At 48.6% G+C, this 14,742-nt stretch overlaps 1 protein-coding gene across 1 annotated transcript in view; it reads right to left on the bottom strand.

Moving 5' to 3' along the window:
- The window catches only part of TARS2 (threonyl-tRNA synthetase 2, mitochondrial), a 38,263-nt gene that overhangs the window by 16,104 nt on the left and 7,417 nt on the right, over window positions 1–14,742 (bottom strand). The window contains exons 5-11 of the mRNA XM_063145719.1: window positions 12,027–12,144; window positions 8,499–8,563; window positions 6,914–6,992; window positions 6,549–6,695; window positions 5,195–5,293; window positions 2,820–2,986; window positions 87–249 (exon numbers count right to left, since the gene is read on the bottom strand). Of these exons, the coding sequence (XP_063001789.1) occupies window positions 87–249; window positions 2,820–2,986; window positions 5,195–5,293; window positions 6,549–6,695; window positions 6,914–6,992; window positions 8,499–8,563; window positions 12,027–12,144 (838 nt within the window). The remainder of the gene's footprint in view (window positions 1–86; window positions 250–2,819; window positions 2,987–5,194; window positions 5,294–6,548; window positions 6,696–6,913; window positions 6,993–8,498; window positions 8,564–12,026; window positions 12,145–14,742) is intronic.

Genomic DNA, 14,742 nt, shown 5'->3' with positions numbered 1-14,742 from the left:
AAAGCTGCCAGGGAGGCGGCATTTCTGAGCAGGAGGGAAGAGGTAGAGCCCTCTCGGTTCAGTCATGCTGGCACCCTGTCCCTCACCTGATCCATGGAGCAGAAGATGTGGGCGTCGTCTTGCTGGAACCGACGGACCCGCGTCAGCCCGGTCAAGGCTCCCGAGGGCTCGTTACGATGCAGGACGCCGAAGTCGGCCAGCCGGAGGGGCAGCTCCCTCCAGGATCGGGGACGGTGGCCGAACATAAGACTACCGAGAAGGAAAGAGAATGGGGTTACTGAGAAGCTAAAGCTCTGGGTGCCAAGGTTGACCGCAGGGGAAAAACCCACTCGTATTATTGTACTCAGGCACCGAATTCAACTTCCTGACCAAATCACGTGAGGTCCAGGTTCCTCTCTATTCGGCCCTGGTTAGGCCTCATCGAGAGTATTGCGTCCAGTTCTGAGCTCCACAATTCAAGAAGGACGCAGACAAGCTGGAGCGTGTTCAGAGGAGGGCAACCAGGATGATCAGGGGTCTGGAAACAAAGCCCTATGAGGAGAGACTGAAAGAACTGGGCATGTTTAGCCTGGAGAAGAGAAGATTGAGGGGAGGCATGACAGCACTCTTCAAATACTGAAAAGGTTGTCACACAGAGGAGGGGCAGGAGCTCTTCTCGATCCTCCCAGAGTGCAGGACACGGAATAATGGGCTCAAGTTAAAGGAAGCCAGATTCCAGCTGGACATCAGGAAAAACTTCCTGACTGTTAGAGCAGTACGACAATGGAACCAGTGACCTAGGGAGGTTGTGGGCTCTCCCACACTTGAGGCCTTCAAGAGGCAGCTGGACAGCCATCTGTCAGGGATGCTTTAGGGTGGATTCCTGCATTGAGCAGGGGGTTGGACTCAATGGCCTTGTAGGCCCCTTCCAACTCTGCTATTCTATGATTCTGTCTCTCTCTGTTAACAATGCTCCTAGTCCTCATTGTTGTCGAGATGCAAATCTCAGCTTTCATGGTTGCTGTTTTCCAAAATTTATTTATTTATTTATTTCATTCCATTTCTATACCGCCCAATAGCCGAAGCTCTCTGGGCGGTTCACAACAATTAATACCATGAAGAGCATAATAAAACAACCAACAATTTAAAAACACAAATACAAAATACAATTTTTTACCATATAAAAAACGTTTTAAGTATTTAAATATTTTAAAACTCCTGACTAATGACGGCAACGCCCTCCTTTTCTTCATTATTTTGACCATCTTCATAATTTGGGCCGGAGCATTTATCCCCCTTCCCTTTTTATTTCATAGTTTACTCTCCTACGTCAACGTGGCGTTAAAGCGATACACAGCGTAGCCTGGAATATAATTAGTTCCACTGGTCAGTCAGTCAGTCAGTTTATTGTGTTACAAGCAGTTAGCCATTATACACAAGTTATAAAAAAGAACAGTTTACAATAAAAATAATTGAGCATCATAAAAGGGGTCACTACCCAAACCCTTCATGCATTGTGTAGAACGTATCTGCAAAGACTTAGCTAAAAATTTCGATACTCTAAAACAGTGGTTCCCAAAGTGGGTGGTACCGCCCCCTTGGGGTGGGTGGGATTGCTTAGGGGGGCGTTAAGAGGCAAGGGAGTGGAAGGGGGGCGCTCAAGGTGGTCTTTTCCGAGAAGCACCTCTCCAGAAGGTCTTAAAACCCAGGGATATTTTTGTGGGAGAAGGTAGTTTGGTCCCAAGCCATATAGGGGAAGAATGCACACATGTATTAATACCATTTAAGAAGAGTTCTTTTAACAGTGAATTGAAATGTTTCAAAAGCACCAAAACGCTAATCATAGAATCACAGAATAGCAGAGTTGGAAGGGGCCTCCAAGGCCATCGAATCCAACCCCCTGCTCAATGCAGGAATCCACCCTAAAGCATCCCTGACAGATGGTTGTCCAGCTGCCTCTTGAAGGCCTCTAGTGTGGGAGAGCCCACAACCTCACCAGGCAACTGATTCCATTGTCATACTGCTCTACCAGTCAGGAAGTTTTTCCTGATATCCAGCTGGAATCTGGCTTCCTTTAACTTGAGCCCGTTATTCCGTGTCCTGCACTCTGGGAGGATCGAGAAGAGATCCTGGCCCTCCTCTGTGTGACAACCTTTTAAGTATTTGAAGAGTGCTATCATGTCTCCCCTGAATCTTCTCTTCCCCAGGCTAAACATGCCCAGTTCTTTCAGTCTCTCTTCATAGGGCTTTGTTACCAGACCCCTGATCACCCTGGTTGCCCTCCTCTGAACACGCTCCAGCTTGTCTGCGTCCTTCTTGAATTGTGGAGCCCAGAACTGGACGCAATACTCTAGATGAGGCCTAACCAGGGCCGAATAGAGAGGAACCAGGACCTCACGTGATTTGGAAGCTAGACTTCTATTAATACAGCCCAAAATAGCACGGCCTGAAGATTCCAACCTCTCTCTCATGGGTAATCATTACCGGCAGACACGTCTAACAATGGAAGCAGGGCCTTGCTGAAACAGATCCGTGTGGTTCCGCGATTCAGCTTTCCACGGCAGCCAACCAGGTGACTCCAGGCAGCCAATGATCAGGGCAAGAAGTGGACAGCCTCCCTGGGTTGCACGTCCCCTGCGGCTGACATTCAGTGGTAGACTGCGACGGAACATGGAGGCTCGACAGCACACAGCTGCCACTGGAGCTCTCTGTCCACCAAGGATGACTCGACCCACCTTTCAAAGCCGGCTAAGCTAGTGGCCACCTTCCAGCGTGAGTGTGACCTGCTTGTGTCCTTCAAGGCACATCGACTGGGCCTCAAAACTCCCTCAACGACTCACCAGTGGCCGGGGCAGTTCATGGGTTTGAGGGCGAAGGCCTCGTCCTCCACCCGGAAGGTGAACATGCTCTCTGCGTAGTGTTGCCAGTGACCGGAGGCTTCCCAAAGCTTGGCGTTGAAAATGTTGGGGGTGATCACCTCGGAAAATCCACGCTTCAGATATTCACTCTGGAGGAAAGAGGAGAATGAGGAAGAGCCACACCAAGCGGGGTGATTTGCCAGGACGGGAGCAAGACAGGTTTGTTGTTGGGAACATAAGAACTGCTGCACTCATAGAATCAGAGAACAGTAGAGTTGGAAGGGGCCTACAAGGCCATCAAGTCCAACCCCCTGCTCAATGCAGGAATCCACCCTAAAGCATCCCTGGCAGATGACTGTCCAGCTCCCTCTTGAAGGCCTCCAGAGTGGGAGAGCCCACAACCTCCCTAGGTCATTGATTCCATTGTCATACTGCTCTAACAGTCAGGACATTTTTCCTGATGTCCAGCCGGAATCTGGCTTCCTGTCACTTGAGCCCATGATTCCGTGTCCTGCACTCTGGGAGGATCGAGAAGCGATCCTGCCCCTCCTCTGCGGGACAACCTTTCAAGTATTTGAAGAGTGCTCTCATGTTTCCCCTCAGTCTTCTCTTCTCCGGGCTAAACATGCCCAGTTCTTTCAGTCTCTCTTCATAGGGCTTTGTTTCCAGACCCCTGATCATCCTAGTTGCCCTCCTCTGAACCCCCTCCAGCTTGTCTACGTCCTTCTTGAGAAAGTCAAGCGTCCATCTAAACCAGCGTTCTGTTCACATGGGGGACAACCGGCTGTCTACAGGGAACCCAGAAGCAGGACATGAGTGCATCCTCTTATAGAACAAACACGTTCAAAATCGTTTTATAAAAAATCCCCCATCCTTACTTTTAGAACCCCTGATAATCGGTTGAACACACGACCACTTTTAACCTCCCAGTAATTGACATAAAGCCTGCAGTTCTTATCTCTTAGGCCTGCATTTAGCGGGTGAATTTGACTAGAACAGCGCAAGTTGTGCAACCTAAGACAAGTTCCTGGTCTCCTATCAAGGCTACAAACTTTCTCTTTGTCAGGTTTTAGCCTCCCAAACCCTAGCTGCTCTAGAGAAATGTTTCCTCGCGAAGAGACGGACGGTAACAGAGTTTTCCCCCTGCATCTCTTAATTAAAAAACAGCTCCCGGTCTAAAATCTACTGAAACCAGGGTGGATAAAAATAATGATTTTTTAAAAAAAAAATCTAAAAAAAATTAGATTTTTTTAATTTAAATTGGATTTTTTAAATTTTAATTGGATTTTTTTAATAATTTTTTTTTAATCTAAAGACAGTTTTCTATTTAAGATACATTGTAGTCCAAAGGTTATTCGTCATGGAATAAGGATTCGTTTTTAATTATGTAGCATGAGGCTGTGTTTAAATTCTGGGGTAAATGAATTCCATTAATCCATTCCAGAGGTTTCTGTAAGATTATTGGGCGGTTTTTCTATTATTATTATTATTTATTTATATAGCACCATCAATCTATCTAGAAGATATGATCACAGCTGCTTGGTTTTACAGTTCTCCAAACTGTGGATTTGTGTCTGCAGAGATCACAGTCCCATGGTGCCTTTGCAAATCTACGTACACAAAATCAACCCTTTACTCCTTAAGTTTGCTCCCTAAGGAGGTTCGCTTGGCACCTACATTATATTCTTTTAGACGCCAGGTGAAGACCTTTTTATTTTCTCAGTATTTTAACAGACTATCATTTTAACTTGGGTGTTTTAAATTTGTATTTTAAATTTGTATTCTTTGCATTGCTGCTATTTTTATCTTGGTTGTGCTTTTTATATTGTACTTGATATTATGGTTTTATACTGTTGTTTTATATTTCAATTGTCTTAATTTTGTAAACCGCCCAGAGAGCTTCGGCTATTGGGCGGTATAGAAATGCAATAAATAAATAAATAAATGCTAAGTTTCAAAAAACTCAATGAATAGAGTGCACTTTTGTGGGGGGGGGGGGGAGTCACATGATTAAATCGAGTCTTTCTGAGTCGTGACTCAAATCGTGGGCTCTCCCACACTGGAAGCCTTCAAGAGGCAGCTGGACAACCATCTGTCAGGGATGCTTGAAGGTGGATTCCTGCACTGAGCAGGGGGTTGGACTGGATGGCCTTAGAGGACCCTTCCAACTCTGCTATTCTATGATTCTATGAAACATCTGCAATTCTGTACATTTGCAGGAAAAGCAATAGCAGGATAATTCCGTAGGTTGCAGGAAGAAAGGGGGAGGTGACCTGGGATGAGCCATTGTTTTCGACTTCCAAATACCGCCCTGCCCCCCAGCCCCAAAACCCAATGCCCCGGGAACCAAGGCTCACCTTAATAAAATCCACGAGGGTGGTGTAGATGTGGGCACCTTTGGGGAGGAAGAAGCAGCTCCCAGGACTCAGATCGTGGAAGAAGAAAAGCTCTTGGTGCTGGTAGGGGAAAGGAAAAAAAAGACGGGAGCCGATGAGTCATTGATATTGAACGGCGCTTGGCTGGGAATTCCGATTCCGGACACAGAGCGCATAAAAAACACACAGCGGGGATCTACGCTAACTTCAGTTTAGCGTTCTAACATGTCTCAGCTTTCACTTAAAACACAGGCACACGCACCAAGTTTCTAGCCCTCAAAGTCGAGAGGTGTTTGCAGCGACATCTCAGAAGCCAGGAGTGGGGAAGGTCTGGGCAGCATCCTTTCACGGAAAAAAAAAGCAACCACCTTTCCTGGGGGTTTATTCTGGCAAGTGTGATGTTTACGAACCGAGAAGCAATTCTCAGGCCTTCGGGATAAGATATGGCAAAGCAAATCCCCCACCAGCAGGTGCAACCGGTTAGCCCACGGCAGCGGATTCTAGCCCCATGCAAAGCTCTGTCACAATAAATGTACTACAAACGAGAAGGATCTTGGAATTGTTGTAGATCACAAGCTGAATATGAGCCAGCAGTGCGATATGGCTGCAAGAAAGGCCAATGCTATTTTGGGCTGCATTGGGCTCGATCCTGCACTTTGGGAGGATCGAGAAGAGATCCTGGCCCTCCTCTGTTTGACAACTTTTCAAGTATTTGAAGAGTGCTCTCATGTCTCCCCTCCATCTTCTCTTCTCCAGGCTAAACAGGCCCAGTTCTTTCAGTCTCTCTTCATAGGGCTTTATTATTATTTATTTATATAGCGCCATCAATTTTCATGGTGCTGTACAGAACAAAATAAAACAGAATACAAAACACCCTGCTATACGGCTTGCATTCTAAAATCACAGTAACGAACAAACAGGGAGGGGAAAGGCCAACCGGCATGGGGGAAAATAAAACAAATAATAAAAACTATACATAATAAAAAGCTTTGTTTCCAGACCCCCGATCATGAGTATTCGAGGCAGTAAGCCTGCGTGTGGACCAGTTGCTGGGGAACATGGGCGGGAGGGTGCTGACTCATGTCCACCGGCGACGTGAAACCCCCTAGAATAAATCCCAGCCATCGCCAGGGGCTAGACGGCCTGCTGGACACTGGGCAGCCCACCAATGTTTAGAGGACAGGGCTTTGTGGAGAGAGGGGAAGAGAGAAAAAGCAGAGAGAGAAGCCGGAAAGAGTAAAGAAAAAAAGAGGAGGAAGAGAGAGTGGCTGTCTGTGTGGAGGACGCGGTGGAAAGATTACATCCAAGACTAAACGCAGGCCAATTCTCCCCCCACCTTGCCAATCCGCCGATGGTCCCGCAGTACGGCGTCCTCTTGGGCGCGTTCCCACTCAGCCAGCTGCTTGGGGCTGGGGAAGGAGATGCCGTAGATGCGCTGCAGCGATTCCCTGGAGGGGTCTCCTTGCCAAGAGGCAGAGGAGTTCTGCGAAGGGAAGGGCAAAGGGGGTTGGGGGGGGGGAGAAATTTAGGACCTGGGCAGCATCGCCTGGGCCAGAAAGAAGCCGGTCGCCGGAGCCTCCGGGAGATCTCTCTGTGTGCCCCAGTATTTAGGGGTGTTTTGCTCCCCATTTCCCCTGCCCTGTGTTCGAAACGGGGCAAACTTGGCCGCTGCATCCCCGCTCCGAAGCACCTCCCACTCACCTTTAGCAGCTTCAGTGCGCGGATCTCCCCCGTGTGCCTGACGTGGGGCCCGCGGCAGAGGTCGATGAAGGGCCCGCATCTGGAAAGAAGAAGACCAGCAGGGATGGTGGGCCGGCTAGACGGCCGGGGGAGCAAAGTCGCTCACACATGGGGCGCGCACGACCCCCCCCCCCCGCGTCGGCCCCAAGGGTTCTGCTGGGAGAAATATCGCCAGGGGCTACGGAAACCCACGTGGCTGCGATCACACTGCCGTGGTACAGCAGCTAGCGTGGAACCCAGCAGCGTAAAGCGGCACGGGAATCAGAGCTGTCATTTACAACAAGGAGGACAAAGGAGCGAGCTGAGCAGGTGTGCAAAACTTTTGATGCCTGCCGCGGAGAACGTGGATCGGGAGACCTTTTTCTCCCTCTCCCATAATACTAGAACCCAACAGGGCCATCCCATGAAGCTGATGGGTGGGAGATTCAGGACAAATAAAAGGAAGGACTTCTTCACACAGCGCAGAGTTAAACCATGGAACTCACTGCCACAAGATGTGGTGATGGCCACCCATTGGGATGGCTTGAAAAGGGGGTTGGATCAATTCCTGGAGGAGAAGGCTAGCCATGGCTACTAGCCCTGATGGTTGTGTGCGACCTCCAGTATTCGAGGCAGTAAGCCTGTGTGCACCAGTTGCTGGGGAACATGGGCGGGAGGGTGCTGTTGCACCGTCTCCTGCTTGTGGATTCCTACTCAACATATGATTGGCCACTGTGTGAACAGAGCGCTGGACGGGATGGACCCTCGGACTGATCCAGCATCAGGGCTCTTCTGATGTTCTTAACTAGACAAGTCGCTAACCCTCATGAGCATGCACACACAGAGAAACTCAATGCCACACTGGCAGCATCGGCTCAGATATATCGCAAATGGCTTTAAGGGCTAGGAGAGAACTCCTGCAACGAATGGTCTCTCTCCTTCCTCCCCGGGTCTTTCGAGGTCATCCCATAGAAGGCGAAAAGGGTCATTTAGGCCCGACTCCTGGCCAAAAATGGAGAAACGTCTTTGCTGAGCCAACCCAGCAAGGCCTCCGGCAGAAAGATGAGATAGAAATTAAACCGTAAATCAATGCAACTGTAAATCATCGCTTCAGGTAACTCTAGGAAGTGAGCCGAAAATCTAGGACGTGAACCGTAAATCATCGCTTCAGGTAACTCTAGGAAGTGAGCCGAAAATCTAGGACGTGAACCGTAAATCATCGCTTCAGGTAACTCTAGGAAGTGAGCCGAAAATCTAGGACGTGAACCGTAAATCATCGCTTCAGGTAACTCTAGGAAGTGAGCCAAGCCACAAAGCAGAAGGGAAGGCAGATTGTACACCCGCCACACCCCGCCCAAAAGGTTTAGAGAGGGAAATTTCCGAAATAAAACCTGGCCCGTAAGACTGCAAGGGGGGGGGGAGAGCTCCATCCCAGCCTGTCTCTCAAACAGGACCACGCAGAATTCTCCCTGGAAATCACCTGAGATAGAAGCTCAGATGCAGAGAAGAGGGAACTTCAGGGGAGGTTCTGTGAGTCGCAGGTGAGCCGAAAAAGAGCAGGTCTCACCTGTACACAGTGGCGGTCGGAGACGTGACTTTCTCCTGGATGATCTGCAGTTTGAATTGGTTGTGCTGGAGGGAGAACGAAAGAGAGAGGTCTTTGTGATTCGGCCCACCAATGGCGAAGACGTCGAAACGGATGCCCCACCCCATAACAGGTTTCTCGGAAGGTCTTGAAAAGAAGCCGTGAGTCACTGATCAGGACGATCCCGTTTCCTGGAGATGGAACGCTGCTCTCCTTAAACGTGCAAACGGCAAGGAAAAACCGTCGCACGGCGTTCAGGCCCTGGGGTTCGATACGTCTGCGTCAGGTGACTCACGGGGCCTCACAACACCCCCCGGCAAAAGCATCTTCACGTCGGGGCGATCCTGGGGGTCACGGACTGCGAAGGCAGCTACAGGGCTCTCAGTCCGCCCAGGGAATCCCACCCCGAGAGGCAAGGGACATCCAGAGAAAACGGGGGAATGCATCCTCTCCCAAGCTGGAGTCCCCCGGATGTGTTGGATTACAACTCCCATCGTTCAGCCACGCTGGCTGGGGATGCTGGGAGTGGTAGTCTGAGCCGTTTGGAAGCCTCCAGGTTGGGAAAGGCCGGGGTAGGATCAGACTGATTTCGTCCAACGATCATTTATGGAGTTAGAAATATGTTATTATTATTATTATTATTATTATTATTATTATTATTATTATTATGGAGTTGTTTCTCAACACCCAACAGATAACACCATGGAAAAGCTTCCAACAGGTCTTCCTACGAGCCCTCAAACCTCCACAAATTATTTTCAGGGGCGTCTGAACTGAAGGTGCTCAATCTTGCCTTCCTCTTAGGGAAACGCTCGCTTTCCCCAAATAAGCGGAGCAGCTATCAAGGCCCATGTTAAGAGTCCAGCAGCGTCGAATTTGCGGCAGAATGCAAAAAACATCCTAGGTGCCACATCTGGGGTTTGGCTGGGGGAACAGGGACGGAAGACGAAGCCTGATGGATCACAGCCAAGGCCTGTTTCACACAGCATCCTGTGTCCCACAGTCCTCAAAGCCGTGATGAGATTTTATCTGCCGTTCTCATTTTAATGACCCTTAATGACGTTGTTTTGCTTTCTGTAGAAACTGTCTTAATGGCTCGTCGTTTTACGATAGTGTTGCTTTACCAATCGGCTTGTAAGTGGCCAAGTATTTAAGATATACCGCTCCTGAGAGCGGAGGCTCTATTTCGCCGTCACGACTAATAGCGTGATCTCGGCCTCCGGAAATTTCCAGAATGCCTCTCGCCAGCCATCTACGCCTGTGGACATCACCACATCCTGTGGCTGCAAAGCCCCAAAAAACCCTTATTAAACTAAATAATCGGTGCTCATTTGAGGAACTAGGTCAACCTTCAAAGCAAAAAAAGCCTGAACAACCTGTTGTCAGGTATTGTAATTCAAATGTGCATAACCCTTCCAGGCATGGAAATTCCAGCAGGATAGACGGTAACCCGTGCAGAAAACACTTTAAGCGGGGAGTGTTGAATATTTTTTTGCCCTGGGGGTTGGGGTGAGGTGGGGCACATATTCCGACGCTTGGGCTGAAACACTGGAAATACCAGCATCTTTTAGCTAAAAGATTTTATTGCCAGTAACGCAGCCGCAGGGGAGGCATTTCAATCTTTGAAAACGTGGGCAAAAATTGAAACAAGCCAACCCATCAACGGTCACCTTAACAACTGTGGGCTTCGCTCAGAAGAGAAGACGCAGCATTTCCCCATCGCTTCAAATACTATGTCAACGCTTTCTTGAACTCGTATATCTGGAAGATGCGACTGAAGCTCAACCGCGTTCCCGAGCGAGGCAAAAGCCCCTCGGTTTAGCTAAATACATTTAAAGTACAGCCGTACACGCTTCGGCTTCAGCTTCGGCCTACCGAAGCGGCAGCAGCGGCCGTTTTACGGAGAACCCGCCATTCCGCGCACAGCCCTAGTGTCCGCCGAAGAGAGGACCTGCAACTCCCAGCCTGCTTTGCTAGGGAGGGACGGACACACTGAGGTTCGCGGCTTCTCATTTTGCGGAACTGGCTGTTTCGTTTACGGCCCTTGACCGCAAGACCCTGTCTGTGCACTTTCAGGGGCCCAGCATGGACAAGGAGCAGAAAGAACGAGGGGACACCCAGCGGGCAGCTGCAGGGCGCTCACAGACCCTGCGGCAAACCATGCAGGGACTCACGCGGCCCCAGTTGCGCAGGCGGGCGATCGGCAGGCATCAGCAGTGACAAGGCCGTAAGCACCCGTTGTCTCCAGACTCCAGTAAGGCCCTCCCTCCTTCACAAAGCATGCTGGGAGCTTTAGGGCCTTTCTTCGGGGGCTACTAGGGCTGTGCGCAAAATGGCGGATTCTCCGTAAAACGGCCGCCAACGCTCCGGAATTCCGAACCTTGCACAGTCCTATTTTTAAGCTTTTCTCAATTTCATCACTCAACAGAGGATGGACTGCATAAAGAAGAAAAAAATACAAAGTTGGGTGTCCACAGTCCACATGTCCACAGTCTAAGGCCATGGTTTCCAATTGGTGGTCCGCGGACCCCAGGGGGTCCACGTAACCCACCCCGGGGGTCCACGGCACCATTCACATATTCACCATTCATTTCTGGAGTCCACTGATGACGAATTCCTACCAGAAGTAAAATATAACATCACTGAGCGCCTGCCTGATTTAGCAACTAGCTTCAGAGATGACTTCCTTGCACCTAACCCTGAAAACTCATGGAGAAGGAATCCTTTTGAACGTGGCGATGTACAAACGAACAACTCTCTCTGCGGAAGAACAAGATGCACTCGTTGACGTGACTTGTGATGGTTCACTGAAATCGTTTTTCAAAGAATACAGACTGGACCAATTCTGGGTGAAGGTTTTTCCTGATTATAAGAAGTTAGATGAAAAAGCTTTGAAACATCTAGTTCCCTTTTGTTCCACATATCTTTGGGAACAAACGTTTTTGACGTTTTGTTATACGAAGAACAAGCACAGAAATCGGCTCGACGTTGATCCAGATTTGAGATTAAAAGTAGGAAATATTGAAGCAGATGTGGAAGCGATTGTTCGGGACAAAAAGAGGCACGATTTCTCCCATCACATTTAGGTTTAGGAGCTGCTCGACAGGTCATAATTTGTTCAATTGTAAACTAGACGTTAGTAAAATAAAATTCATCTTTATAGTCCTAAATCATTGTCATTTTTGCATGGTAATATCACAAATAACACAAATTTTATGGTCTGTTTTTTAGTATACTTAAAATCCTTTGCTTATGAGGGGCTACCCCTTATTTTCTCAAAAAAATTGCTTCGGACAGGTAACTACCATAGAGATAACAATTTTTTTTCCCCAAAAGTAGGGGGTCCATGGCTTGGCATTTGAAAAACAAGGGGTCCGCAGTACTTAGCTAATTGGGAACCACTGGTCTAAGGCAACCCTTTCCCCAAGCAGATGCTGTCCAGACAGCTTGGGCTAAACTCCCGTGGTCCCCAGCCACGCCTGGGGAGAGTCTGGTCTAAGGTTTCGTCACCTTGAAGAGCTCCGTCAGATCCTCCCGGGACACCTCCAGCCGCTCGAAGGGGAGATTCTCTGCAATGATCGCCCGGCAAATCTCCTCCAACGCTGGCAGGTCCTTCCCAGACACAGTCCTGAGAGGGAAGGGGGAAAAGCTCTCGGTCAAATGCGGAGACAGCAGGGGAAAGCAGCGAAAGGCAGCCGAGAGAGAAAGAGACGGACAGCCCAGCCCGCGGGGAGCCATCCGCCGGACACAACGTAATGGCATCACCCAACGCACCATTACGGGTTGGTTTGCTTTCCTGTCTGTTGACACCAAAACGTCCAATTAGAAATTTGGGCCTGCAAGGAAGGGTTGCAGTGTGGACGGCTCTGCAGGCGCCTGGCAAGAATTCTCATCTGATTTTTTTACCACGATTCGCGCAAATTCGCGGTTGGGAATATTTAGGGAAATCACGAGTTCCGCAAAATCGTGGCCGTGCGCAGTGCAATTTGCATAAAAATCCAGGCGCAAAGGCCCGATTTTGCGCAAGTGCGCTGTTTACGGCCACGATGTTCTGCCAATAGTGACTTCCGTAAACATTGCCAGCCGCAAATTTGCGCAAATCACAATTTGCGCCCACATCCACAAGGCGGGAAACCGAGTCGGTCCAACTCAGGGATCCGTGAGCTGGCATCCGGGGAGCCCAGCTGGCAACCCCCTGCTGATCTGCAACCCCCAAACAGATTCCTCCAAGACCCCTAGCAAACATCTACAGCGGTGGCCAAAATTGTGGACACTTTGGGAAATTTTCATGTTTTGCAACTTTGCATGCTTATAGAAAAGGTTCTGTTTCACGAAATTCAAATGTTTATATCTCAATTGAAAGACCTGATTCATGCAATGCAACAACCCTGCTTCTTTTCCTGGAGGTCCAATCAACTCTTTTCTTTGGTGCCATTGTTCTATTTACGATGTACGTACGTACACTTTTGAGAAATACTTCAAATATTCACACAATCTCCAATTGCACTTCACTTACAGAAGGAAAAAGGAAAGGAACCTCTCGTGCAAGCACTGAGTCATTACTGACTCTTGGAGGGACGCCCGCTTTCGCTGACGTTTTCTTGGCAGGCCTTATAGCGGGGTGGTTTGCCGTTGCCTTCCCTGGCCGTGATTACCTTTCCACCAGCTAGCTGGGTACTCATTTTACCGACCTCGGGAGGATGGAAGGCTAAGTCAACCCGAGTTGGCTGCCTGAAACCAGCTTCCGCTGGGATCGAACTCAGGCCGTGGGGAGAGTTTCGGCTGCAGAAACTGCTGCTTTACCGCTAACAAACCACAAAACTGACTTCCCCCAACTTGAAACATGACGTATCGCAGCTACCGCCGTGTGATTGGTCCCCAGAACGAGGACCGTGATTGGCCAGTAGGGTTTGCAATTCCAATCCGCCTCTTCACTCAATCACGCCTGTGTTTGTTTTTAGACTAAAGCAAGCATAAGTTTTTTTGTACTGCAGATAGTTGCATTCTGGGGTTGTTGTTTTTTGTATTGAATTCAGCATTAAATTCTCTTTCAATTCAATAAACATTTGAATTTCGTGACACAGCACGTTTTCTATAAGCCTGAAAAGTTGCAAAACGAGAAAATTTCAAAAAGTGTCCATAATTTTGGCCACCGCGGTATGCTCAAATGATCACTTAGCCAGCGAGGACACCTAGCGGGTGGTAAAGATATAACAGACATGCCCAACGCAAGAAGAGACCTCTTGCATTTTTATCCTGGTATTCTCTTTTTCAGCAAAAGACAACTTAGAGAAGGAAACCGACACCCTCAGCCCATCGAATTCATAGAATCATAGAATAGCAGAGTTGGAAGGGGCCTACAAGGCCATCCAGTCCAATCCCCTGCTCAATGCAGGAATCCACCCTAAAGCATCCCTGACAGATGGTTGTCCAGCTGCCTCTTGAAGGCCTCTAGGGTGGGAGAGCCCACAGCCTCCCTAGGTTATTGGTTCCATTGTCGTACTGCTCTAACAGTCAGGAAGTTTTTCCTGATGTCCAGCCGGAATCTGGCTTCCTTTAACTTGAGCCCGTTATTCTTTGTCCTGCACTCTGGGAGGATCGAGAAGAGATCCTGGCCCTCCTCTGTGTGACAACATTTTAAGTATTTGAGGAGTGCTCTCATGTCTCCCCTCAATCTTCTCTTCTCCAGGCTAAACATGCCCAGTTCTTTCTCCTTCAGCTGAAACCTTGCTGCTGCCAAGGGTTTCCAGGCTGTAGATTCTTTATCAGCCTACCTGGGAATGCCGGGAATTGAACCTAGAATTGTGCACATGCAAATCCGATGTCTACACCCTTTCCCCAACACAAATGAGTCAAAACCAATGTGGGTCCCCCCCCCCCGGTTATATTAATTACACGTTTATGCATTTGTGCATGTAAGTTGCTTTGGGATTGCTTTTGCAGTAGAAAACAACACACACATTTATCATCGCCATCTCTCTTTTCTCAGACGTGGCGTTTTTTCCAGATGGACGTGGCGGGCTTTTCCAAGTAATGCTGTCTTTTACTGATTCAGGAATTTCCTGACTATTGAGCATGTTATTATTATTATTATTTATTTATTTATATAGCACCATCAGTGTACATGGTGCTGTACAGAGTAAAACAATAAAATAGCAAAATCCTGCCGAGTAGGCTTACATTCTAAAAGAATCATAATAAAATAATAAGAAGGGGAAGAGAATGC

This window comes from Elgaria multicarinata, chromosome 21 (assembly GCF_023053635.1).
Source record: "Elgaria multicarinata webbii isolate HBS135686 ecotype San Diego chromosome 21, rElgMul1.1.pri, whole genome shotgun sequence".
Classification (NCBI taxonomy): Eukaryota; Metazoa; Chordata; class Lepidosauria; order Squamata; family Anguidae; genus Elgaria; species Elgaria multicarinata.
The sequence above is the reverse complement of the archived record's forward strand: the minus strand, read 5'-3'. Positions and strand labels throughout refer to the sequence as shown.